General features: G+C 52.3%; 1 protein-coding gene across 2 annotated transcripts in view; it reads left to right on the top strand.

The window, feature by feature from the left end:
• Positions 1 to 24,492, top strand: part of ASTN2 (astrotactin 2) — a 322,339-nt gene that overhangs the window by 231,280 nt on the left and 66,567 nt on the right. The window contains exons 18-20 of one of the 2 annotated variants that reach the window (XM_063410173.1): positions 9,420 to 9,553; positions 10,692 to 10,840; positions 12,557 to 12,997. In XM_063410173.1, coding sequence (XP_063266243.1) covers positions 9,420 to 9,553; positions 10,692 to 10,840; positions 12,557 to 12,579 — 306 coding nt within the window. In that variant the 3' untranslated portion in view covers positions 12,580 to 12,997. Of the gene's footprint in view, positions 1 to 9,419; positions 9,554 to 10,691; positions 10,841 to 12,556; positions 12,998 to 24,492 lie in introns of those variants that run through there. The other variant, XM_063410172.1, reaches the window with a different exon arrangement.

Raw genomic sequence — 24,492 nt, 5'->3', positions numbered from 1 at the left:
CATCATTTTCCCCTTCTTGCTCACTTCTGATGGGCTGTCCTGCTCCCTCCATCCCTTCACCCCAGCTTGTTTCTACCCCTTCTCTCCACCAGCCTCTCTCCTGCAGGATTTTTATTCTTTCCCTCTCCCTCTCCTTCTCTGGCTGTCCTTGGCACCACAAGCAGGGACAAATCCTGCTTGCTGGGGCTGCAATCCAGCACTGCTGAGGAAGTTGCTGCCACCTCGGCACAAACCTTGGTTCTCTACACGGGAGGTTTTTCCAGGCAGCCTGGGCTGGGCAGAGCTGTAGCTGCCTGTCTGGAGGAACTGGAGCTCGTGGGGGCCATGTCCCCATCCTGGAGGGGATGGTTTGGTGTGGGTTTAGTGCTGCCTGTGGTAAAAGGTGTCCCCATCCTCTTGTGGCATCATGGGCTCGAGCACCATGGATGCTCGTGGAGGGCAGGGGCATCGTCTCTCCCTCACCTTCCCCTGTGAGCAGGGGGTGTTACCATGAAAGGGAAAGGGATTTAGGGCTGGTAAGGAGCTGCCACCACCATGGAGACATCAGCCTGTCAACCAGCAGAGAGCCAGAACACCACCAAGTTTAAACTGTGACCATGCTCTGTGCACTGAGAGGCTCCCACAGGGCGTGTGCCACCAGGAGCATCTCATGTATCATCTGGGTGATGAAATTCCCATTTTCAGCACCAAACAGGAGGCTGGGAGTGTCCCAGGCACTGCAGAGTGGTGTTCTCCTGTGCCATAAATACGATTTTCACTTGTCTGGGCTGAACCAAGTCCAGCATCTTCAATCCTGAGAGCTCCATTGCCTGCTTTTCTCCCTTCATGCTGATGATTCTCAATCAACACTGCAAGTGCTGACCTTAGAGGAACTGCAGGCTCATCCCAATCCTCCTGTAGTGTTAAGAAAACAATAATTGTAAACACTGTTTTCTTTGCATATGTGTCCACAAAGACAATGCTGTACAGACAGATAACAAGGTCATTAACAAGGTGGATATTGACTTTTATAAACTTGGCTGAAAATTTTCCTGTGTAAGCTGAGCAGCAAAGATGAAGCAAAACACAGGTAAAGACATTTTGGCCTCTTCAGCATGTGTATTTTTGTAATAGGTTTGTCTTTTCATCTGCTTTAGTGCAGTGAGTTATGCACTTTTTAAAATTTACAGCTACAGCCCAGTCCAAGGCTGTGCTCTGGGTTGCTGATGACCTTGCCAGACTCTTAAGTGCTGGGGTTTCAGTTTCCATGCTGGGTGTCTGCTCTGGGCTGATTTGTGATATTTCTTTGTGTGCATGTTTGATTTCAGCTAAAACTGACCATTTCCAAGCAGGAGATGAGGTGAAAATATATTACTTTGCCCACGTAAAATGAGTTAGAAAACTCTTTATTTCCATGTCAGTGGGAATTGCTGTTTACTTCTTGCTTTGAAGCAAGGGCCTGAAATGTAAAGGGCTCCAGGAGTTTTGCCTTTTGCTGTCCAGGGAGCATTTGTCCAGAGGAAATGTCCTCAAGGAAACTCTCAGCTCTGTGTGATCTGTCCTCCCAGACCAGCTCCAGCACGGCTCCGGCTCCCAGCAGTGGGGAGAAACAATCTCAGTATCATGAAAAGTATCAGGCTCCCCTTTTCCTTCTTATATGCAGTGAGAACTATGGATTGAGTTCCTCCTAGGAGTTTCTTTGTTTCCCCCTGTGGTTTAATAGCGTTGGTCAAAGAATTTGAATTACTGGTCACTGCAGCCTGGCTGGGGACTGTGGCAGTGCTGGAGCTTGCCAGGGTGAAGGAGGTGTTTTTGGAGGTGCAAGCAGTTTTTGAAGGCCTTTGTTGCTTGTCTTTTCCACAGTTGTCACAGCTGGTGTGGCTGTGGGTGGCAGGTGTGACAGGGAGGACTGTTTGCTGGAGCAGAGGCAGTGCTGGAGCCCCCTCTGCACCAGCCCCAGTCTCCTGGTGAGACCTGGCTAAGTATTTTACAGTATTTTACAGGCCCATTGCTGTTGCAGCTCCAGTGCCCCTCAGTCTGAGTGCTCACACTGGGAGTTCAAAAGGTGTAAAGAGACAGAGAAGCTGTGACCTTGGCTGCCATCTCCCAGGGACTTCTCTGGAGCTCTTTGGATCCTGCACCAGTTTTGATGGATGCCAACACCTCTCTTCTGCTTTCTTTGTGCTCTGCAGTGGTGCAGACACCACAGTGATCCCTCCACATGAAGCTGGAGGAGATTCTCCACTGCAGGGCTGCAGAGGAAACCTCCACCAGTGTCAGTGGCTGGCCAGGTCCAACAGCAAAGAGCTTCTGTGTGTGGTGGGACTTTCTGGTGGCAAAATGCTCTCAGCACCTCAAGGGCTGGATGCTGTTGAGTGCATGTGGTGGGAGAGAAGAGAGATGTGGTGACCCCAAGTGCTTCCCTTTAGGGAACATCCTGGAGTCAAAGAGAAGAGCTGCTCCTCACCTCAGTTAGAGTCCCCCCAGGTTATGGTGACTTTCCTCCTCCAACCTAAACATATTTCTGCCAGCCCTCTCCCCATGTGGTGAGCACCATCTTTCTTACTGCCCAGCACAGCCCTGGAGTGCACCCAGAGGCACAGACTGAGAGTGAGAGCACAGATCTGCATGGTCTGCATGGTCTGCAAACGTCCTTGTCCCTCACAGGAGGGCAGGGAATACCCTGCTTCCCCCAGCACTCGAGGAGCATCCTTGGCAGGGATGCATGTCCAGAGCCACGGGGCAGCTGTGGCCGGGTGGAGGGGAGAAAAGGCAAGGTATGTTGGGCAGTGTGGTCCCTCCTGTTCATGGTCTGTTCATTTTCCCCCCCAAAAAACCTGAAACAAGCTTCTGCAGAGCAGCTCAGCCAGCTGCAGAAATGCTTAGAGGGTGGTGTGCTGAGGGGGGTGTGGAGAAGGGAGGCAGGAGAGATCAATCTCGCTCCTACTGGGAAATGGACTCAAACTCCTGCTGTGTGTATTTAAGGAGACAAATGGATGTGGAGCCTGGATTTTTAGGAGACCCCTAGGACCTTGCTTTAATTCGAAAATTGAGTAATCTCAGCATTTGCTGCAGCCATGGCCTCCTCGAGGCACGCATGGCCCAGCCCATGGTGTGGGGGCTTGCTGGGGGGCACATCCCCGTGCTGCTGGTCCCACTGGCCTCAGCAGGAGCCCAGAGCATGGCTGGGACCCTGGCAGGGCTCTTGGACACGGCCTCTTCACGTGCTGGGGGTCACCAGCTCAGAGGACAACCAAGGCTGGAGCAAAATTCCCCAGCTTTTCTCCCCACTCCCTGCCAAGGAGCCATCTCCTGCAGAGCAGAGCGTGGCCACTGCTGTCCAGTGTCCCCAGGCTGGCAAGGTGTTTTTAGCCAGGGTGAAAGGTGTCCCCAAGGCCGTGGGCTCAGTTTGACCCCAATCCAGCACCGAGGGCAGAGCAGCTGGAGGGCAGCAGCCCTTCCTGCAGACACACAGCTTCCCCAAAGCAGCCCTCAGGGCTTGGGGAGACACAGCCAGGGGTTTCTTTTTCCATGCCAAAGCTGACAGAGAGCCTGGGCCAATGGGGGCAGTGTTTTTGTGGTTGAGGTGAGTTTTTTGATTTGGTCTGGGGTGTGCTGGTTTTCATTTGTTGTTGCTTTGTTTTCATACCTGCTAATTGGCCCTTGCCCTCCTCTGGAGCATCGTGCTGCAGCTCCAGCCCACATCCAGCTGGCATTTCCAGGGAGGAATGGCTGCACTGTCTGCCTGGGTCGGGCTGTAGTGAGGAGGATGGGGCTGCTGCAGTGCACAGGGCTTTGATTTCCCTGCTGCCAGGTTTTACAGTGTCCTCTGCCATTCCCTGGTCCTGTAAATAACAAAACCAGGATGCTGCCCATCTCGGGTGCCTTCCAGCACGCTGACCTTTGCAGCAGAGCACTGATGTCCCTTTCCAGGATGAGGTGCTGCTGATGCTGCTCCCGGGGGAGAGGCAGCCGGAGGCAGGGAGGGTGTGAACAACACAGGATGAGATCACCTGCCAACAGCAAAACTTCATCCTCCTTTGCTGGGAACCTGGAGCAGCCTTTCAGACACGAACTGCATGATCCTGGAAAGAGTCTCTGGCCTGGGAAATCCTTAGCTTTTCTCCTCTTTTTTGTTTTTATTCCCCCCTTCCAGAGATGTTCAGACTAAGGAGCAGCATTTATCTCCTGTGAACAGCACTGAGCATAGCTGGAAGGGCATGGCAGGCTTTTCCTCAGCCATCCTGCCATCCTGGCAGCATCCTGTTCAGGCTTCTTGAGCCTTCATCCTCCTCCAGTGGCCCCTCCCTGTGCCTGAGGGAAGGTGGTGGTGGTGGGCAGGCCCCATCTCCATCCTGCAAACAGGAAGGGACAGGATGTGTCCTTTTGCTGCTGTGTCCCTGGACGTGGGATGGAGCCTGTCTGCTGGCATGGCTCAGCCTGCTCCCACCCTTCCTTCTCTCCTTCTACATTGAGAAGAACAAAAAAGCAAACAGAGACTGAGAAATGAGTGCAAAATCCAAAATGAACCTGAGTTCCAGCTTCCAGATCATCTCCTTTATCTGCAGCACAGCTCTGTCCAGCCTGTGTTCACCTGTGGTTGTTTTTTTATCACCCTGTATTTCCTTTTTAATTTTTCCAGAAATGGAGATGTGCATCCCAGACTCAGTGAGGCAGATTTTCATATCACTGTCAGCCAGGGAGAAGACCAGATATTCACAGATAAGCACCCAACACATGTCCTTTCCAGTATCCCATCTGCAAACACCAGCCCTGTGGTGTGTGCTGAGTCCTGCAAATGCTGGTCTGAAAGGTTCCTTCATGTCCTATCACTTTCCTCTCCTGGGATGTCAACAGAAAACCCACAGTCAGAAATAAGTTAATGCTCCTCCCTCCATCAGCCAGGTCTAACAGAGGACAAAGGAAGTGTTCTTCTCTATTCTGTTACAGAGTGTCTCAGCTATAAAATGGGGCCAAATGGCCTCCCCCTGAGCACAAATAACAACAGGAGAAAGATCCATATGCAATCGAGTGTAGGATAAATGTGCTTAGCTGATCGTTTGTTTCCCTAATATTTTTTTTATGAATAGGCTTAGCTTATGGTAAGATGGGACTTTATGGTCCTCTAAGTCTTGCTTGTGTCAAAACAAATGAACTAGCCATCCTAGGGGGGAACTATCAATCCAATATATGTGTGTGCATGGGTGTGGGGAATCAGACCTATTATACCTTTAAGAGCAAATTAGATGCTGTTCCTATGATTCATAAAGCTATATATCTAATGGCATGACTCGTCATCTAGAAAATAAACGTTTCGAGCCAGTTTCTCATCTCATAAATTTCCCCTCTGGCACCGAAGGACATAAACTAAATGGGCTGACTCACAGGGAAACAATACAATTTGGATACTTTTAAATGAGAGATAAAATTGCCTTAGGGCACAGAGGGGTGTTGGGGTCCCGGGGAGTGGTTGGCAAGCACAGGACCGTGCATTGGGGGCCACTGCCATTCCCAGCAGATCAGTCACTCCTGGGAAGCCCTTCATGATTCCAGATCCTCTTGGACCTGTGAGAACATGACCAGCATGATGAGGCATCCACAATTGAGGTGGTCATGCTTGAGATGGACTTGTGTGGGTGCTGTCTCCTGGAAGGGAGGAGAGCACTCGCACGTTTCTGAGCATGGCAGGGGAGGAAGGAGATGTGGAGAGCCCAGCCCAAGGCAGGAGGGGAAGGTGGTTCTGAGCCACAGAGCTCAGGAAGGTCCCACTTGTGCATTCATTCCCACCTGAAGCTCTCCCAAAGGCTGTACCTTACCATGGGATGGATCTCAGCACCTTTACTGCATCCTTGTCCATTGCTCTTGGTCCTCCTGTGCCACTGGGCTCCCTGTTTGGGTGACAGCTGTCATTCCCTTCTTCTGTGTGATCTTACCCATTTCTGCTCCCCCTCAATGTGCTCTTGATGCTTCCCCACCCCTCAACAGGCCCTCAGCACTCCCCAGCACCAGTGGGAAGTCACTGGCTTGAAATTCCACTGGAAAGCAAGAGAAGTCATAGAATCACAGAATCATTAGGTTGCAAAAGAGCTCCAAAACTGAGTCCAATCTTTACCCAATCACCCTCTTGTCACACCACAGCATTAGTATTTCATTCAGTTGTTTCATGAACACCTCCAGGGATGGGGACTCCACCACCTACCTGAGCAGCCCTTCCCAGTGCCTGACCACCCTTTCAGTGGAGAAATTCCTCCTGATGTCCAACCTGAGCCTCCCCTGGCCCAGCCTGAGGCTGTTCCCTCTCCTCCTGTCCCTGTTCCCTGTTCCCAGAGCCCGACCCCCCGGCTGTCCCCTCCTGTCAGGAGTTGTACAGAGCCACAAAGTCCCCCCTGAGCCTCCTTTTCTCCAGGCTGAGCCCCTTTCCAGCTCCCTCAGCCTCTCCTGGGGCTCCAGACATTTCCCCAGCTCCATTCTCTTCCCTGGACACGCTCCAGCCCCTCCATGTCCTTCTTGTCATGAGGGGCCCAGAACTGGACACAGCACCCGAGGTGTGGCCTCACCAGAGCCCAGCACAGAGGGACAAGGCAGGGACAAGCCCCGGGAGCCTGGCTGTGCCAGCCTGGCCTTGACAGGAGTCAGGACGGGGGCAGGAGCCGGCACGGTGCTCCCGGTAACCCGGTTAGGGGTGGAGCTGTGCTCACCGCAGTGAGCGCAGCATCCTTCCCCTAACCTCGTTTGTGTGAAGGGTGACACAAGGCAGATGACAGCTGGGTACCTGAAGGATCTAATTAAAACCTACTCGAGGCTGGGCAGGCGCAGCACAGGGGATTGCTCATCCAGCTCGTGCTTAACAGCAGGAAAAAGGAAAACAAGGAATTGGCTCCTGGATTTACTAAAGGGCATGGATGGGACAGGTGGGGTTTCTCCTCTAAGTTGGGGATGTGCAGGGAGGAACTGGGTTAGGGGTCAGGGAGGGGGTGTGCAGAGTGACAGTGGAGCAGTGGCATCAGTGTGACAGTGCAGCCCTTCCCGGGATCACCCACATCTGCCTTTGTCCGCAGCGCCTGTCTGTGCACACAGGTACCCTCAGCAGAGGGTATTTATCTTCCTTCCTAGGGAGAGCACATGCTTCCCCATCCATCTGCACACATCCTCTGCTGCTCCTTTCCTGCACAGACCCGCTGCTCCTGCTCTCTCTCTGCAGACGTGTGTCTGCATCCATTTATCTGGGTGTCAGATAAACCCCTCTCTCCATCCCTCTCTCCGATTACTTTGGATGCCCTTTCCAGCCCAGCACTTCAATTACTCTCTAAAGAACAGAGTAAAATAACGTCACATTTTCTTTCTTTCACATGTTCATTCCTTCCTTGGGTTTGGGGATTTTTTTTGTGGTGTTTTTTTCCCCACTTTTTCCATCTGGAACAGTCCCATTTTCTAAATGCCTGGAAGCAGAAAATTTTGCAGACACAGGAGCCTTGAGGCGCCTTGTTAAAGGTGCTGGGGGTGTTTGGGGAGAGCTCACAACCCCGGACAATGGGAGCCCTGACGTCAGGCTCTATTTATACCTCCTCTTTTCAGAAACCTCCCTGGGATGGCGCTTTTCCTAGAGTTTTCTGCTCAGTGCTGCAGCCTGAGCTGTCCCTGTCCTCCTCAAAGGGCGCAGTTTTATTTCTAGGCGTACCCTTGTGGCACAGGCCATATCACCAGGGCCAGGCTTCCGCAGGCAACTTTCCATTGCCACAAGTGAGGCTGCTCCATGTGGACCTGTGGAAGTGTTTCAGCTCCCAAATGTGCCAACTGAAAGGTCAAAAGCGTTACAGAGCTTTGTTCTAGTGGCTGGTGTTCTGGTGTTCTGATTATTCGAGATGGGCATTGTGGCTTTGCAGGGTTGGGTTGGATGTTGGCTCTGTGTGTGTGAAGGAGAGTTGTTTTTGGAGCTGGAAATTTAATTACAGGTGAAGGGTAGTGGGAGAAACCATCATAAACCCATGTGGTCCAAACTACAGCAGGGTATGGAGTGAGGGATCCCCCATCCTGCAGACACTGAACACCCTGAGCTGTGGGATGAGCACAGCAGGGACACTGAGGGGTTAGACCTGGAGGGCTTTGCCATTTCTGACACAGTTATTATTCCAGGGATTCATTGGTATTATCAGGAGCAGTCAGGGTGGCTCCTGGCAACATCCTGCAAGTATTTTCCAGGTTTTATTTTTTCCTTCCAGCTACCGCTGTTTTGCTTGCGAGTGCTCCTTGGACAAGTGACTAAAGCAGCAGTTTGCTTGCAGGAGGGCGCTTTGTGTGAATAACAAACCTGTGAGAAGGATGGAAGGGGTCTGTGTCGTTGGGAATGTAGGCATTACTTTATACTCAGGGGGACAGAAATCTCAGGGTTGCTGTTCCCTGAGATTCTCCTCGGGGTTGCTGTTCCCCGTGGCAATCAGGCTTTCAAGCTTTTCTTGCCCTCAAGGTCCTACGCCAGAGCCAGAGAAGACAAGCTGAGTCCACCAGTGCATGTTTCCAAGGTTGTTTATTCTTCATTATCTCTCAGTCCTTTCTCAGCTTTGCAGGGCGTCCCCAGCAGAGCAGGACACACGGCAGACTGGGCGGGTCAGAGGGTCCCAGGCCCTTTGTACCATTCCCTGACCCAACCACCATCCACAATGAACTTTTTATTTACAGAATCTTACCAATACTCACTACCTATGTTAACATGTCATTTCTACTCTAAACCAACCCTCGTGATCCAACTCAGCAGAAAATGGGGGATAGAGCAAGAACAAGGAGGACAGGGCCACTCCCCAATTCCTCCATCTTGTCTCTTCAAGCCCATATACTAAAAATCGTAGATTCTACATTTACACTCTGTGATAAACTAACTACTACTTATTTTGAATTCTCTCAGCTTGTGACTCTTCATACAATGTGGGCATTCACTGCCATGGCAGGGATCAGAGGCAGTGTCCTCCTGGGCTCTGTGTGAGGCTGGCTGACCCCCTGTACAGATCCCAGACCCCCTGTCCGGTCTCCAAACCCTCCAGGGTGGCCAGAGGGGTGTTCTAAGGGCACGGGGAAGAGTGGAAGAGTTTCACTGTACCCAGCAGCAGTGTGCAGGTACCATGTGTATTCTGTTCACTGTCACAGAGGAACTTATGTTCGTGCTTCTTCAGGCAGCTCAGTTCTCCCCCAGAGGAGATCCCCATCCCCACTCCAAAAGCATTCAGGGAAGAACCAGCATCACTCAACACAAGGGAGCTAAACCCAGGGAGGTGAAGGACCATGCAGAGAGGCCATGGCAGAGCTGGAGAGGACACTTTCCCCCAACCCATCCTGTGCCTCCTGATCCCAGGGCTCTGCACACTTCCCCTGATGCTCAGCCCTGAGCTGCTGGCCAGATTTCACTGAGTCTTTAGCACACGTGTTCATGCTTTTTGTTCTCACATCAGGCCTTCAAGGGAGCCCTGATGAGCTCATACTGGTGCTCTGGGAAAGGTGATGTTATCGAAGACTGGTGCAGGTGCGACCTCAACGCCTTCGATGAGAACGGACTCCCGAACTGCAGCCCTCTCCCTCCGCCTGTGTACGTATCCTGGGAGCCCTCCACGGATCACCAGCCCCTCTCCCGTGGGTCACAGCCCCCAGAACCACCCCATTTCCCAGGGGCTCAGCCCATGGGCACCTCCTTCTGCACCCTTGGGCCTGGGGGCTGCAGTCCAGCCCTCCTCACTGTGTGACTGATGCCTTTAGGATATCCTGGCTCTAGCTGTGGCCCTGGAAGGTTTCCTTATAGATTTTCATCACCTGATTAGCAGGGCTTGTAGAATGGGATTTCAAATGCTGAAAGAAATGGAATTACAGTGCAATTCATCGTGTCTTGTCAGAGCAAGAGCAAATCAGGAGCAAACTGATGGGGAATTAGCTGAGAAAGCAGGAAGACTGGCTCCAGTGAGCCACAAGGAGCAGAACACCTTCTTAGTGAGCCAATATCCTTGGAGGGGATTCATTTCCCATCTCGAGTCCAGCAAACATGCTGTGTGTTTGGAGCCAGACTCTCCATAGCCCTGTACTTGGTGTTGTCATCTACCCCAGAGCAGAGGGAGTGGACGCCTCTGCGTTAGCACAGAGCTCCTCTGCCTTCATCCCAGCCCACGTTGTTCCTGCTCTGGGCAGGAGCTCCTGCACAGCTGCCCTGCTCTGGCTCTCACACACACCCCTCAGAGGTTTGCAGCTGGGTGAATTCACATTGCTTCTCCCCCTTTCCCTCTCTCACCTTTGCTCGCTGGCCATGCAGACCTGACCCTCCCCTCCTGTAGACTCAGCCCTGCTGGGTTTCAAGAGCCTGGATCCTCTCCTGTTTTGCTCCTGGGGTGTTGGTCCTTGCCTACCTTGCTGAAGTTCAGCATCTCTCCCAGACAATGAAGGTCCCTTTAGATGAGATATTTGGGGCTGCATGAGCTTGCCTTCTCCCGGAGCAGGGGGAGGCTCCCAAGGGCATACACTGCAATAGGCTGGACTCAACAGAACTTCAGCTGGGAGTTCTTTGGTGCTCAGGAGCCTGCTCTGCCCCTGTCCCCAAGGACCTCTGTCCTTGGGGCTTTGTGGGCACACCCACATGAGTGAAGGTGGGCCTTTCTAGGGGTCCTACTGCTCAGAGAAGTGGATTCCTCCCCAGAAAGGGAGCTCATGTCTCACTTGTTTTCTTGCTGTCTCCCGCCCAGCCTGCGGCTGTCCCCCAACGTGGAGCCCTCGAGCACCGTGGTGTCTCTGGAGTGGCTGGATGTGCAGCCTGCCATCGGGACCAAGGTGTCAGACTACGTCCTGCAGCACAAGAAGGTGGATGAGTACACGGACACAGACCTTTACACAGGTGGGTGTGAGGGAGGGCAACCTCCTCGTGGTGCAGAGGGCTCCTGATGATGCTCCCTGTGCCCTACGTGGCTGGGAGCATCTGCTTTGGTGGAGAATGGTTCATCGAGCCAAGGTGCTACATGAGGTATCAAACCCATTTAGGAGAGGTTTCTGGAATCTTCTGCAGACATGGCTGTTTGAGGGGAAGGGGAATTACAAAAAAATTGAGGCAGAAGGAAATTATTTGCCTTTTTTTGGGCAGGAGAGCTGTGATTTAGAGTTTCTGAACTGAGTGTGGATCTGGGCAGCCTGAAATGCCACGAGATGATGGTTGTAGGGGGAAGGTCATTCTTCAACAGCTCAAGGGCTTTGCTGGTCTGTTCCAGTGAGTGATCAGTGACTCACCTTTGAAAGGATATTTTCAGTTGTCTTGGCCACCTATCAAAGGATCTCAAAACCTGCAATATTTAGGGAGATCATTTAAAGAGCACAACATTTCTCCAGGAGAACCTGAAACTTCCATGGGTTGGAGTTTAGTTCTCAGGCTTGTACTGAGTGCTCTACACCTTAAAAAGGCTTTGTCAGCAGCTCAGTCCATGCTCCAGGAGCTTCTGGACAAGGCAGAGGGCTGTGAAGGGTGGAACTTAATTTGGGTGAGTCAATGATGGATTTCAGAAAATAGGACTTGAGACCCTGAGTGATGGCAGTGCTGCAGGGAAAGCCAGGCAGAACCTACTGCTTTTCACTTGAGGATTTTGGATGTAGTTTTTTTAAAGAAGCTCACAAGAGTTGTCAGGGGCAGCTGGATTGTTGACCAAAGCAGAGATTTACCTGGGACGGGGCTGGTGTTGGAGTGTGGAAACACAGAGTCCACATGCAGACTTGTACAGGCTCCCAGGGCACCCTGGCAAGATGTTCAGCTGTGTTTCCCAGTTTGGAAGATGGGCTCAGGAAGATCACGTAGACCTCACAGCCACAGGGAGTTTTCCACCCTCTCTGTTCACCTCAAGCCCATGTATTCTGCTTCTACAGCACCGATGCCCCTATATCCAAAAATCATGTGCTGTAAGAGCTGGCCTGCCTCTGCTGAAGAGAGCCACACTCCCACCTGCTGGGGGGGTCCAGCTGTTTGTGGAGGCTCCTGCAAAAAGGAGCAGGGGTCTCCACAAACAGGAGACCTGCAGGAGGTCCCTGGCTCACACACCAGTCCCATCCCACAGGACCTTTCTCCTACATCTTGCCAGCATCCCCTCCCAAACCTGCCCGATGTGGCCATGGCCCCTGGGTTATGTCTCTGGTTTCACGGCGTGGAAGGAGGTTTGTTCTTGATCTTGGAGGGGCACCTTGCAGTAATGGAGAAAGAAAACAAGCCACCAAAGCAGGGGCTTTGTTTTGGATGGGGATTCCAGATTGCTCACACATCAGTCAGGTGAGGCCAGACCAGGGAAACATGGGGTTTCTCCTTTGAAGTGGCTGGATCTTTGCCTGGCAGCCAGAGTAGGAAATACAGATTATTATTATTATTTTCCTTTTATGACTGCCATGTGTTTGACAGGCAATTGAATTCATTGTGGGGAGCTTCCCTTCCCTCTGCCTGCTCTGGGGGCCTGTTTGGGACAGAATGACCCTATTAACAGTTAAAGAGAAAAGCCAATCCAAAATCTGTCCCTTTTTTTTTTCTGTGTTGTTTATAACCAAACAACATTCCTGCCTTCATTCCTTTCTTACCCTGCAGGCCTCTATTGCCAGATGACTTGATTCCTGCAAATACCTTGTGTAGGTTTGCAGAGGTGCTGACTGCTGCAGCTCTCTACAGCCAAAAATCATGCCCTGGATATTCCCTGAGCACCATCACCCACCCATCCTGCTGCACCACAGCTCCTCCCATCTGAGGATCCACAAAAACAATAACTCAGCCTCAGAGGGGGAATCTTTGGGAGTGTGGGATATGAAATTTGGATGGCTTTTGATGGATATGGGCAGTTCTTCCTTCCCCATCAGTCTCCCAGCTGCTGGCAGGGAGGAGCAGGTTGTTCCCATTGCTGGGAGGTACATCAGAGGTATTTGCAGAGCAAGCCAGCTCTGGGCTGGGAGGATCTGGCAAGGTTGTAGGGCTCCTGAGGATGCTGCCACTCATCCCTTGGAACTCCTGAGTTTAAATGAGTGGGTTATTTGTACTTGGACAGTGGTTTTGTTTGCTTTATTGCAGTTGTAGCCATTTCTTATTGGGATTCCTGGCACTGACAGGGGCTAGAGCTCTGCCAACCTGTTCTCCATTCCTGTGGCAAACTAGTTTGTACCTGGTAGCAGCCTCACCTGCCTTCAGCCTTCCTCCTGCCCCTCAAAAGCCTCCAGTGTCCCACCCTAGCAAAACTCCTTGGCCTCTGCCTTGTTCTGCAACTGGAAGTTGTAACCATCCCCTTGATCCAGAAAACAATTGTTCCTCTTCCTCCTGGAGCTGAGTCAGGGGGGCGTTTTGAGCCTGGTGTGATGTGGGTCCCCTGTGCTCCCTGCTGGGCTCCACATGAGACAGGGGCACTGCAGGGCAGGACGAAGGGAGCCAGGAGCCTGCGTGGGTTGGTTGCCCTCAGCTGTACGAGGGGTTTTTTTTAAGAGGCCTGTTACTGGTGCTCAGAAAAGCATGGCCCTTGGCCCATCCGAGGCGGAGAGGAGGTGAACTCGCGCGCGGAACAAACCGCGCTTTCAACACCAGCGCGCGGGGAGCCAGCGGCTCCGCGCTCGGGAGCCAGCCGGGAAGGCGGAGAGCAATTACATCCCAAACTGTTTATTAAAACTTGTGGAAATTACTCATAACACCATGTGTGCGACGGCTTTGTAGTTGAGTGATGCTCTTTGTTTGAACGCGGGGCTCTCGCAGAGGGCGCGAGCGTGTGTGTCTGTGTGTGTGTGTGCGCGCCGAGCCCGCCAGCACATTATGTCATGGACCAAGCAGGCGCTGCACTTGAGAGAGGGAGAGGGAGAAATGTGTTTTACAGGGTGAGGTACAAACTGAAATGGCTGTGAACATCTGGAACTGATATTAGGCTTGGAAAATGTTTTCTGTCACTCCAACACTCCTCTGGAGGAAGGTTTCTGAAGTTAAGAAGCTCCAAAGGGGATGAGGGGGAGGGATGAGGGGATAACATGGCTGTGGTGCAAAGTGCTTTTCATGTCTCCATTCTCTAGGCTGGGCCATGTCCCTGCAGCTGCCAGACGTGGCACCTGGGCTGTCACCACTTCTCCTTGTTGTGGCCCTGGCTTAGGAGGTCCCCTGGACCAGCTGAGCCCCCCTTGCCTGAGCCAGCCCTGCATGGGGAGTGCAGCATCTTCCAGCCTGTGCTGGAAGACAGAAAGGTCCTTGCTCTGGTTTTAGGGTTGGGAGCTGGGGAGCTAAGCTGGGAGGCCTTGTCTGAAAGCTGAAGGGTGAAAACCTCAGGAGGGAACAGGCAAGCTAGGCCTGGTTTAACACCACCTGGACCTTCTCTGGGGCCCACCTGGGAGGTCAGACCCACCTGCGTTTGGGGAGGCTGCTGTGAGTTTGTCTAATGCAAGGTTTAGAAGTTAAAAAGTGCTTTGAATGTGTTTTTAGAGCATTTTGGGGGATGGCTGTGGGAGGAGGAAGGGCTGGGCTTGGCTGTGTGATGGATTGGGGTTTGTGGGTTGGGCTGTGTTGCTCCTGGGGTGGTGGCTGTGTTGCTGCTGTGATGTTCTCAGTCCCTTTCTCAAAGTTCTCTCCCTGGTGCAGTTTTCTTCCCCTTGTGCCCACCTCTGTTGCTGCTGGGTCTCTGAACACCCATCTTTGGGGGCCTGGGGGGGTTGCCATGTGCCTGCACAGAGCATGGTGAGGAGGCTGGGGAGAGGTGCTTTGAAGGTATCTCAAAGAACTTTGCTGGTGATAAGACCTTGCACACTCCAACTTAGGAATGGACTCTCCCTTAATCTGCAAATGGAGGGAAAAAAACAAGACAAAGAGATAAAATTCCTTCCCTGAGGTCACAAGAGCCTTGAATTAACCTCAGCATGCGGGCCTCAGAGAGGGGCAGTACTCACCTGTGAGGGCAGAGACAGATGCAGGTCCTGGATCCCCCAGCTTTGTGCCCTGTCCTGTGGTCACTCCTCCATCAGGACCCTCAGGCTGACCACTGAGCCAGTCTGCATCTTCCAGTCTTTCTCCACCTCTGGGGTGAGCAGCCCTGGACCTGAGCACGGCACATGCAAGAGCTGTGTCCTCGAGCATGGATCCACCTCTTCCCACCTGTGCTTCAGCACCAAAGTGGGTGGAACTGGGGAGATGCAGAAACAAAGCATCACCTGCTGTTCCTGTGGCTGAGGGTGACAGCGAGTGTGAATGAGGTGTTGTCCCAATGCACTGCTGGCTCTGTGCTGCTGATGGCAAATCACAGAAGGATTAGCAGGCTCTGCCCCTCTCCCAGCCCTTCATCTTCTGTCCTGCTCTGTGTTGGCTCCCACACTGTGGTTTTGCCCCTTTTCTGTGGTACTTCACAGCTCAGTGTGCACTGACAGCTGATTCAGGGTAACTGGGGATGTTGTGGGGTGTTGGCTGAACTAAGTAGACAACAAACAGGGGAACAGCTCACCTGCTTCTGTACAGCACTCAGTTTGGGATGCCATGTCCAAGCAGGACAGGTCAGATCTCAGCAGAGACTCCCAGGCTTTCATTCTGATGATGTCAAGAGATCCTGGCTGCTCTGGGGTCTTTTTGCCACAATCATAAGAAGAAGCAGCCCTCATCCAGAACAGCTTGTAATCCTCAAAGCGAGGAGAACAGGAACACAGCCTGCTGAGTGAGCCTGGTGGAGACCTCAGAGCAGGGGAATGTGGAGTCTGGCAGCTCAGAGCCCTCTGCTGTAGTGGGACCCTGGATACACAGGACTGTGGTGAGAGCAGAACCAGCAGGTAACCTGGGAGGGTGTCTGGACAGAAGACAGGGCAGGGAGATGTGCAGGAGTGGAGAGTATGGGGCCATAAAACCTGAGCACATCCCCACACCAGCATTCCAGACTGCTCTGGAGCAGAGCTGCTCTGCAGAGGAGCCTGTGCATCATGTCTATAAAAGAAAGCAGAAGAGGTCAACTCAGAAGGCTGAGTGTTTTGTACACTTACAGGTTGTGCTCTGAATTGAGGCTCGGGAGTGTCTTATTTATAACTTCACAGTTGTGACGTGCCTGCGTGGCTGGGGATGTATGGATATAGCTATGGCAACCAGCTCTTCCAGACACCCTTTTGTGTACAAGCTGTGCTGCTACTGCCCTGAGAAAACCTGGGGTAGGCTGAGAGGAGAGGAGAAAAGACTGTCTGGCCAGAGCAAATGCTGTTCCTGTCAGAAAGGAGTCAGTGCAGTCTCCATGCAACCACGTTGCGCTCCCATTGTAAGCCTTAAAATCATCTCTAAGAGTGCTGGCTGACAAACTGGCCACCACACAGAGCAGCACGAGGAGCTGACACTGCCCTTAGGAAGCTGTAGGAGCTTGAGGTCCAGCCAGGAGCTGGGTAAATATGTGAACATTGACCCTGCCTCTTCTGCAGTTAACACATGGGCAAAGATGTTTTCAACATCCAGAGTGCCCTTCTTGAGTGCTGAATCCACTTCACTTGTTAGCAGAAGGAGAGATGATTCAAAAAGAGGCCTTTGAAGTGAAGGTCAGGTTTTTGGAAGCTGCTTCCTGGGGTGTGTTGTGTAATAGCACCAAGCAAGTGCTTAATTTTGGCCATTACCCTCGCTGTGAAGCTCTGATTTCTCTCTCCCTGGGACAGCTGTAGTTATTTCCACCTACCAGTGTCATTTTTGTATCCTGGAAAGCAGAAGGGAGGTGGAGGGTTCTCAGCTCTCAATTACGGTTGAGTCAGTTGCTGAAAAATTTCATTAATTCACATTTCCATATGGTTGTTCCAGAGTATTTTTATTTTTATCTGCCCAGACACCTTTTGGCCAGAACTGGGCATTATCTTTGCTTTCTCCCAAATCACTTTATAGGTGGAGACCTGGGACCGTCTGCCCTTTTCCTGCTGTCTGCAGAGGATGGAGCAGCCTGGCTGGTGCCACGAGTGTGTCATGCACTTCAGGAGCACTGTGTTTGCCAAGGGCTTTGTGCTGTCTGCTCAGAGCTGCCTCTCCCTCAAGGACAGCTGGAGATGCTGCCTTCTAGCTAAGAAGCCTCTGAACTTCTTACATGGCAGTTAATGAGGCCAGTTGTGGAGGGTTTTTTTACTAGTCTGTAATTTTATCCTCTAGGATTAAGTTTCTCCTGATCTGGAAAAGTCAAGGCCACAAATCCATCTTGTCAGAAAGCATCAAAAGCCAAGGCTGCTAACACAGCCAGACGGATCGCGGCATGTGAGTGCAGAGCAGTGGAACTTTTTCATAGGAGCCTTTATTGACTAGACAGGCTTTTTTAATCAATAAATTGTGGCTGGAATTTGGAGGGAGGCTCAGTCTATGTTTGCAAAGCTGGTGCTTGGCAATGCAGCCCTGAGCTATGTGGAAAATACAGGCTCTGGGGCATCTGTGGATGCAACACAACCTGCCCTGGGAGGAAACTTGGGCATTCTCACTGAGCAAAGAGTCTGGGTCTTCCCTTTGGATGGGCTCTGAATGGCACCCAGACTGAGATCCTCTGCCAGGGGAGGATCTTCCTGGAGATTCTGTGTATTGCTCTCATTCTAGCCAAAGCCTGGGATGATATCCTGAATGGGATGGGGAATCTGCTTTCCAGTCCTCTGGCTGCAGTTGAGGTTTCCCATGCATTCAGTGTTGTCAGGTGGCTGAAATACAATCCAAAAAGTTAGCCAGGGTCCCTCCATGCTTCTCTGGAAGGAAATAAGGATAGAAAGGAGGTCCAAAGAGGCACAAAGACTGCCTTGGGACAGCCTATTCTGTCCTGTTTGAAACCCCTCAGCCCCAGCACAAGAGGTCCTCTGGGGGTGTTGCAGTTGCTCTGGGCTGTGACTGTGTCTGGTGCCTGCTCTGTCTTGCCAGCATCAGCTCTGCTCTAACCCTCACCATTCCTCAGGCTCATCCCTGTTCAATGGCACGTGGTGGCACCAGCCCTTCCCCTCTGCCCCTCCCAGGCTGGGCTGGGCACACTGTGTGTCCTGGGAACCATCATCCTCTGCCCACCAAAACTCCTCTTGCTGGGCAGTGGCTCAAGGTGGGACCTGTCATCTGTTCCCTGTGCTGCTCCAGTGTGAGGCAAGTTCAGTAAAAATGGAGAGGGATTAAACCTCAGTCAGGGGATTTACCAATTAAAATATCTGCTCCTCCTGCAGGTTTCATATGATACAAGAGAGACCCTCCCCATCTCCCCTGTGGCCCCTTCCCAGTTTGTTCAGCTTGCCAGGGATTGAGATCTGGCTCTTAGAAGTGAGGGGGCAGCTGGGTCTAGGTTACATTTCGTGCTGTTTAGATAGGATAAACCTTTCCTCCCTGTAATTGGGTGATTGGACTTGTGAGGTTTCCCAGATATTAATCTGGAGACCCTAGAGGGGGTCAGATTAGGTTATGGAGACATAATAGGAAATACTGCTCTGGCTAGTTTGGGTTATGGGGATAGGGTGGATACTCTGCAGCATTCCCCTGCTGGGTTCCCAGGGATGAGGCCTGCACAGTGGGGTCAAGGAACAGTCTTATCTCAGCATCAGGTTGACTTGGGCTTTGCTGGGAGCGACTCTCTGTGAACTCTTTCCACCCCTGTAATCCTGCTCTGCCAGAGGACAGGACCATGACCCCTCCTTTGGAGAAGGGAGGGGTGTGTTGTGCTGACCTGCTGCTGCTGCTGGGGCTCCTTCACAGGGGAGAGGGGGTCTTTTCTCAAATGGCATCGTGTCCCCAGGATCCTTGGGATAGAAAGACCTTTGTACTCTGAAGTGCTGTTGTTTGGACCAAGTAAAGATCTTCCTCGTTGCTCCCCCATGTAGTGCCAGTGTGGGGAAAGGGCTGATGCACCCAATGGGGGATTATTTAGTGAGCATTTAAGTGCATGTGCCCCTCTGTCCCACCTGAGAGGTGTATATGAGGAAGGGTGTCATGTTGATCTAGTCAGAACCGGTGAGATGAGCTTGTCCCTGTGGCCAAATAAGTGTTTTGGAGCTGTACTGGCAAGGACCCCTGCACTGAAGCAGCATTCTGAAGTGCTGGAGAAGGGAGACCCACCACATTTGTGCTGCAGAGCTGTTGGCCTTGTGGGTTAAACCCCCTCCTGTTCCTGCTGTGTTCTCCTCCTGTGTTTGGGAGCAGCTCTGCAAAGCTGCTGGACACAGGCTTGTGTTCTGCTGAGACAAGCCTGGCTCCAGGAACCAGTCTGCAACACTCCTTCCAGCCCTCATTTCTTTTTATTAACAGTGAGATGACAGATAGGGGCTGGTCATTAATTTAATAAAGGATGTTTCTGATCACGGCTGCAGAAGCAAGATCCTGAGGTTTTCCATGGTGGTCTGGTGACTCACCCTGATGAAACAGGGTGAGGCTGGGATAGGAAATACCTCCCTGGAGCTTGGAGTATGGCAATGGCTCTTCCCACAGAGCAGCCAGGCTCCTGCAGTCATTCTGCCATCCTTGGCTGGGCTGTCCTAGCACCTTCCCAGTACCGTGATTGCCCCCACTGGGAAGAGCTGGATTCCAGCTCCAGAGATAGTCATGGGCCCAGTGCAGCTGGCTGAGGCTCATGTGCTGTTTCCTTGGTGCCAGCCCTGAACACCTGCCTGGGGGGATGGAGGAATCAGGGAATGTTGAGGTGTGGCTGGGGGACCCCATTCCCCAGCACCCCCTTTGTGGCACACTCAGGAGGGCAGAGCAGGCTGTGCTGTGAGAGGAGGGCTTGCACAGTATAACAGATAATACCTGGCTTGCCTTTGTCCTGTTCTGTCATCTGTGGAAGTCAATAAATCTCACCAACTCCATTGTTCAGGTTGGGAAATCGAGGCCAAAAATCACGTGTGGTCTCTAAATCCAGAAGAGCCAGTGAAGAGCAAAGGCTCACAATTCCTGTACAATTAACAGTCACTGTGCTGGCTGCTCCCAGGCCCAGCAGTTCACACTTTGGCTGCAGGTTCTTTCAGATCTCAATTGACAGTTCCTGTAGAAAGCCTTGCAGTTGTCGTGGTGGATTGAGAGTGTCACACACAGGTGGATGTGTCCATTCTGCTGGGACACAGTGAGCAGGAGTGAGAGCTACCCCAGGCACCAAAGAAACCATCGTGTCTGCCCCACCCTGATGCTGACCTTTCATGAATGGGATGTGGTCACCCCATCTGCCTGCCCTGGGGTGTGCCAGACCCTCTGGGGACAACGTGCAGTGGCTGCAGGGATTGTTCCTCCTCAGCATCCTGATATGATTGTGGGTCCTCCCACAGCCTTGGAGCTGATGGAGCTCCCTCTGTTGGATACCCCCAGGATGGTGGGATGGTGTCTGCAACCCCATCTCAGCACCCTCCCCTCTGGGGATAAAAGCATGAGACCACTGTCCTCTTTTTGAAGTTAAGGGACTTTCTTTGATATCTCCCAGACCTTTTACTGTCCTCACAGATAAGCTCAGAGGAGCAGCAGTAGATGCTCAAAATTGGGTGCGGCAGCCCTCAGACCTCAAGAGTGGCTCTGCATTCCCTTCCCAGGGAAGCCAGGAGGATTTTTGGTGCCAGCTCTGCCTGGTTCCTGGTCCCACCCTCCCTGCTCCCTCCTGTCCCCAGAGCAGGCAAGACACGTCAGGGATTCTTGGGACCTGGGGTGAGGAGTGTGTGAGCCAGAGAGATGGCCTGTGATGGGGGGATGTGGCCTGCTGGTAGCTGCTAGCTCCTTTCCCAAGAAGGCAAAACACCACCTGGAGAAGATAGTTTTGGGAAAGGAGAGTTGTTTTGCCAAGATTGTTTTGGGAAGAAGCTTTCCTAAGAAATTTTTCCCTTGGGAAAGGAGTTAGCAGCTACCAGCAGGCTAAAATCTCTAAGGCTCAAACTTATCAGGCCCACAGTGGGGGGACATTGGAAAGCCACCAGTTTGCTGGGATGGTGCCAGAGGTGGGTGGCTGGACAGGCACTCCAGCTGTGTGAGGTATCTGCTGTATCCTCCAGCTGCAAACAGCTGGAATGTCCATAGGAACATTGCCCTGGGACCAGCCCCACTCCGGGTCAGCCAGCTCCCCTTGACTCCCAGCCCTGGGCTCATTTTGCACCCTGTGTGCTGCAGGGAGGGTGCTCTGCCCTGGGGATCCCCACAGAACCAAGATCTGAAAGGAATCTGCAGCCAAAGCGTGAACTTCTGGGGCTTGAGAGCAGCCTCACAGTGACTGTTAACTGTGCACGAATTTAGAGCCCTTGCTCTTAACTGGCTCTTCTGGATTTAGAGTCCACACGTGATTTTTGGCCATTACTGCTGAGCAGTTTCCCAGTTTCCTCAGTTTCCTCAGTTTCCTCAGTTTCCCATTCTGAACAGTGGAGCTGGTGAGGTTTATCCGTTTTCCTTCTCTGAATGGTCAGTGGTGGGCACACAGTGCAGTGGGTGCAGAATCTGGGCAGCAGGGTTGGGATGGGAAATACCCTCTTCCCTGTCCCTGTGCTCATCCTCGAGCACATGATAGGTTGCTTTTATCTGCTAATAAATATCAGTCATAAAACAATCCAGATCTATCCATAATCCTGTTAGAGCCTTTGACTCTTGCTCCTGTGACTCCCAGCAGCTCTAATTACGGATACTCACGCCAGTGATTAATGACTTGGTTCATCCTCAGTGGCACCAATTTTACATGTGCAGCCCGATTTCTCCCCCACAACGACTTGTGCGAGGGGGAAATAATCCCTGTTAAAAACCAACAGCACAGAAATGTGGTGTTGGCAGTGTGCCTCCATCTGGCCCTTCTGTATCCTGTCCATCCCTTCACTCATCTCCCCCCAGCCTTTCATCTCCGAGAGAACGACCCTAATTGCCACACGCTCGAATTTTGCTGCGCTGTATCCCATAAATCACTCGGATGTGCGGAGCATTTTCCTGCTCCTTAACAAAAGGAAAGGGATTTTCTCCTCTGCTGCATGTTTTACAGGTGACTAATTGCATCAAGGCACCTTTGAAGCAATGACTTCATCAATTGCTCATCCTGCAGACGCGTTGCTGGTTTTGTATGCCTGATCAGAATCTCGCATTTATTAGGATTAATTTATTCTCCAATCATTTTTCATCCACCACAAGGACAGGAAAGTTAAGTGATGTTACTTGCTCAGCTACGTAAGCACGATTTCTTGCCTCATTACTGAGCCCGAGATATTTTTGCTACATACTGAAACTTCTCTAAATGAAAATGAGTAATGTTACGTCTCGGAGAGAAGTGCTCCCAGAACACTGGAGAAATCAAGTTATTTCAGGGTGCCTACAAATTGGCTTTGGGTCTTCAACATCTTCCTTCCTAATTTTGCCCCTTGCATTTGTCATGGGGCACATCTGTGTGAGCAGTAGCAGGGACTGGGTTTCAGACAGAGGGAGCCAGGGGTGGGTAAGGGGATGTTTCTGCCAGCTAGAGACCATCCAAAATGAGGGGTCCTTACTGTCCTGTGGAAACAGGCTCAGAGAGCTGGGGTTGTTTATCCTGGAGAAGAGAAACTCCCAGGGCCGTTCCTATACCTAAAGGGGCTCCAAGAGAGCTGGAGTGGGACTTTGGGCATGGGCTGGGAATAACAGGACAAGGGGGAACGGCTTCAAACTGACAGAGGTCAGGGTTAGAAGGAATATTGGAAAGAAATTCTTGACTATGAGGCCCTGGCATGGGTTGTCCAGAGCAGCTGTGGCTGTCTCTCGATCCCTGGCAGTGTCTAAGGCCAGGCTGGACACAGCTTGGAGCAACCTGGGACAGTGGGATGTGTCCCTGCCTATTGCAGGGGATTGGAACAAGATGGTTTTTAAGTTCCTTTCCAACACAAACAGCTCCATAATTTCATAATTCTGCAGGTTAGCAAATCCTCAGGAGGCTGCAGGAAACACTCTGGGTGTATGGCTGAGTGTAGGGTGTGGTGGGGCTGGCAGTATGGAAAGGGGTGCAGTGAACACAGGCTGAGCATCTCCAGGGAGGAGAATCTGTTACTGCTGGGGACAGAGAGCAGTAAACACGGGCAAATCACACTTTTCTTAAAGGCTGTGGCCAAGTTTTTGTGGGAGTAGTGGCTGATAATGAGTGCCAGAAGACCTTGACTCAGCAGCTAACCTCCCACCCCCACAAAGGCTTCTCCTTGGAAAAGAAAGGACCTTGTTTACATCCAGGCAGGAATTTTGCCTCTGCTGCTTCCAGTCTGGTGTTCCTGAGCTCTGGGGGGTGGATTTTGCAGCATAGGTTAGGGACCAAATGGGGTTGTTTTAAAGCAAAGCTGGGTTCAGAACTGGTTTGGGGATGGTGTGGCAGTGCTGGGGAGCCTCACCTGGGTGATGTGCAGAGCCAGGATGAGGAGGTGCAGGACAGAGAAGCACTGGGGGCAGATGATTTCCTTCTGTTGCACTGGGAAGAAGTGCACCATGGCACCAAAGGGCTGGGAAGTGGCCTGTGCAGTGCTGGGGAGCTGGGTTTGGCAAGAGACCAGGGAAGAAATGGTGATGGCTTTGGAGAGCCTGAAGAGAGGACCTGGGAAACACACCCAAGGCTGGCCCTGTGCAGGGACATGCTTATTTTATCTTGCCACAGTAAGCTGGCGAGGTGTCAGCTGTTTTGATGGCAAATCTTCTGTCCTGTGGGGTGTCCAGCCTCAGTCCACGCCACAGGTAATGGCACTGTAGAGCCCTGATGCCCAGCTGGCACCGAGCTCTGCAGCCCCACTCTCCCTCTGGCCCCGTGATGGGGCTGGGGAGGATGAAGAGGGGATGAAGGACCGTGTCAAGGAGCAGAATGAGCTGGTCACTGTGGGTCTTTGCCTACAGAGGGGGCTCCTGCACTGCCCAAGGCCATCCGGGCTGGGGAGGCAGCAGAAGGGATGCAGGCTGCCAGCTGACCTTTCTCAAACAGTTCATGGGTTTCCAGAGCAGCCGAGGTGTCAGCGGTGTAGAGCAGTCACAGCTTCCCAGTCGCTGGAGGAGGAAGGCAGGGGGCACTCGAAAGGGGAGGAAAAGGCTCCGTCCTGGAAGGGTGGAAACCTCCCAGCCCGTTAACTGTTTCTCCACGGAGAGCAAAGCTAGCAAGGGGCTGCTTTTCTCCTGCACCAGCTCACCCACTGCCATCCTTTCTGCCCTCCTCCCTTCTGCCTCCCTTTCCCTTCCTTTTGTAAAGGCCTGGGATGGTGAGGATTTGGGTGCAGGATCAGCTCAAGCCCAGCAGCCCTGCCCAGAACAGCGTGCTGGGAGGCAAATTCTGCCTGGGCACCGGGATCCCCGGCGTCCCCAGCATCGTGTCTGCGTGCACAGCCCTCTGCTTTGACAAACCCTCTGTAATCAGACCTAATTAGCAGGCAGGGACCCACAGAAAAACCTCTCCCAGGCCTTTCTGAGCAGCGTGTAGCGGGGTGCTGTGTGCTGTCAGATCTGGCTGAAAGCACGTTTGTCTCCAGCCAGGGAAGGGGACGAGTTGCTCCATGACAGCCTAAAACTGAGACACTTTCCCCCCGCAGATGACAAAGCTCGGGAGTAAATTAGAAGGCAGAGTCTGTGAAAGGAAATGTTTCCTTAAACGTTTCCATAAAAGCTAATTGGCCTGT

This window comes from Prinia subflava, chromosome 12, assembly GCF_021018805.1.
Source record: "Prinia subflava isolate CZ2003 ecotype Zambia chromosome 12, Cam_Psub_1.2, whole genome shotgun sequence".
Taxonomy (NCBI): domain Eukaryota; kingdom Metazoa; phylum Chordata; class Aves; order Passeriformes; family Cisticolidae; genus Prinia; species Prinia subflava.
This window is presented reverse-complemented; position numbering and strand designations above follow the sequence as displayed.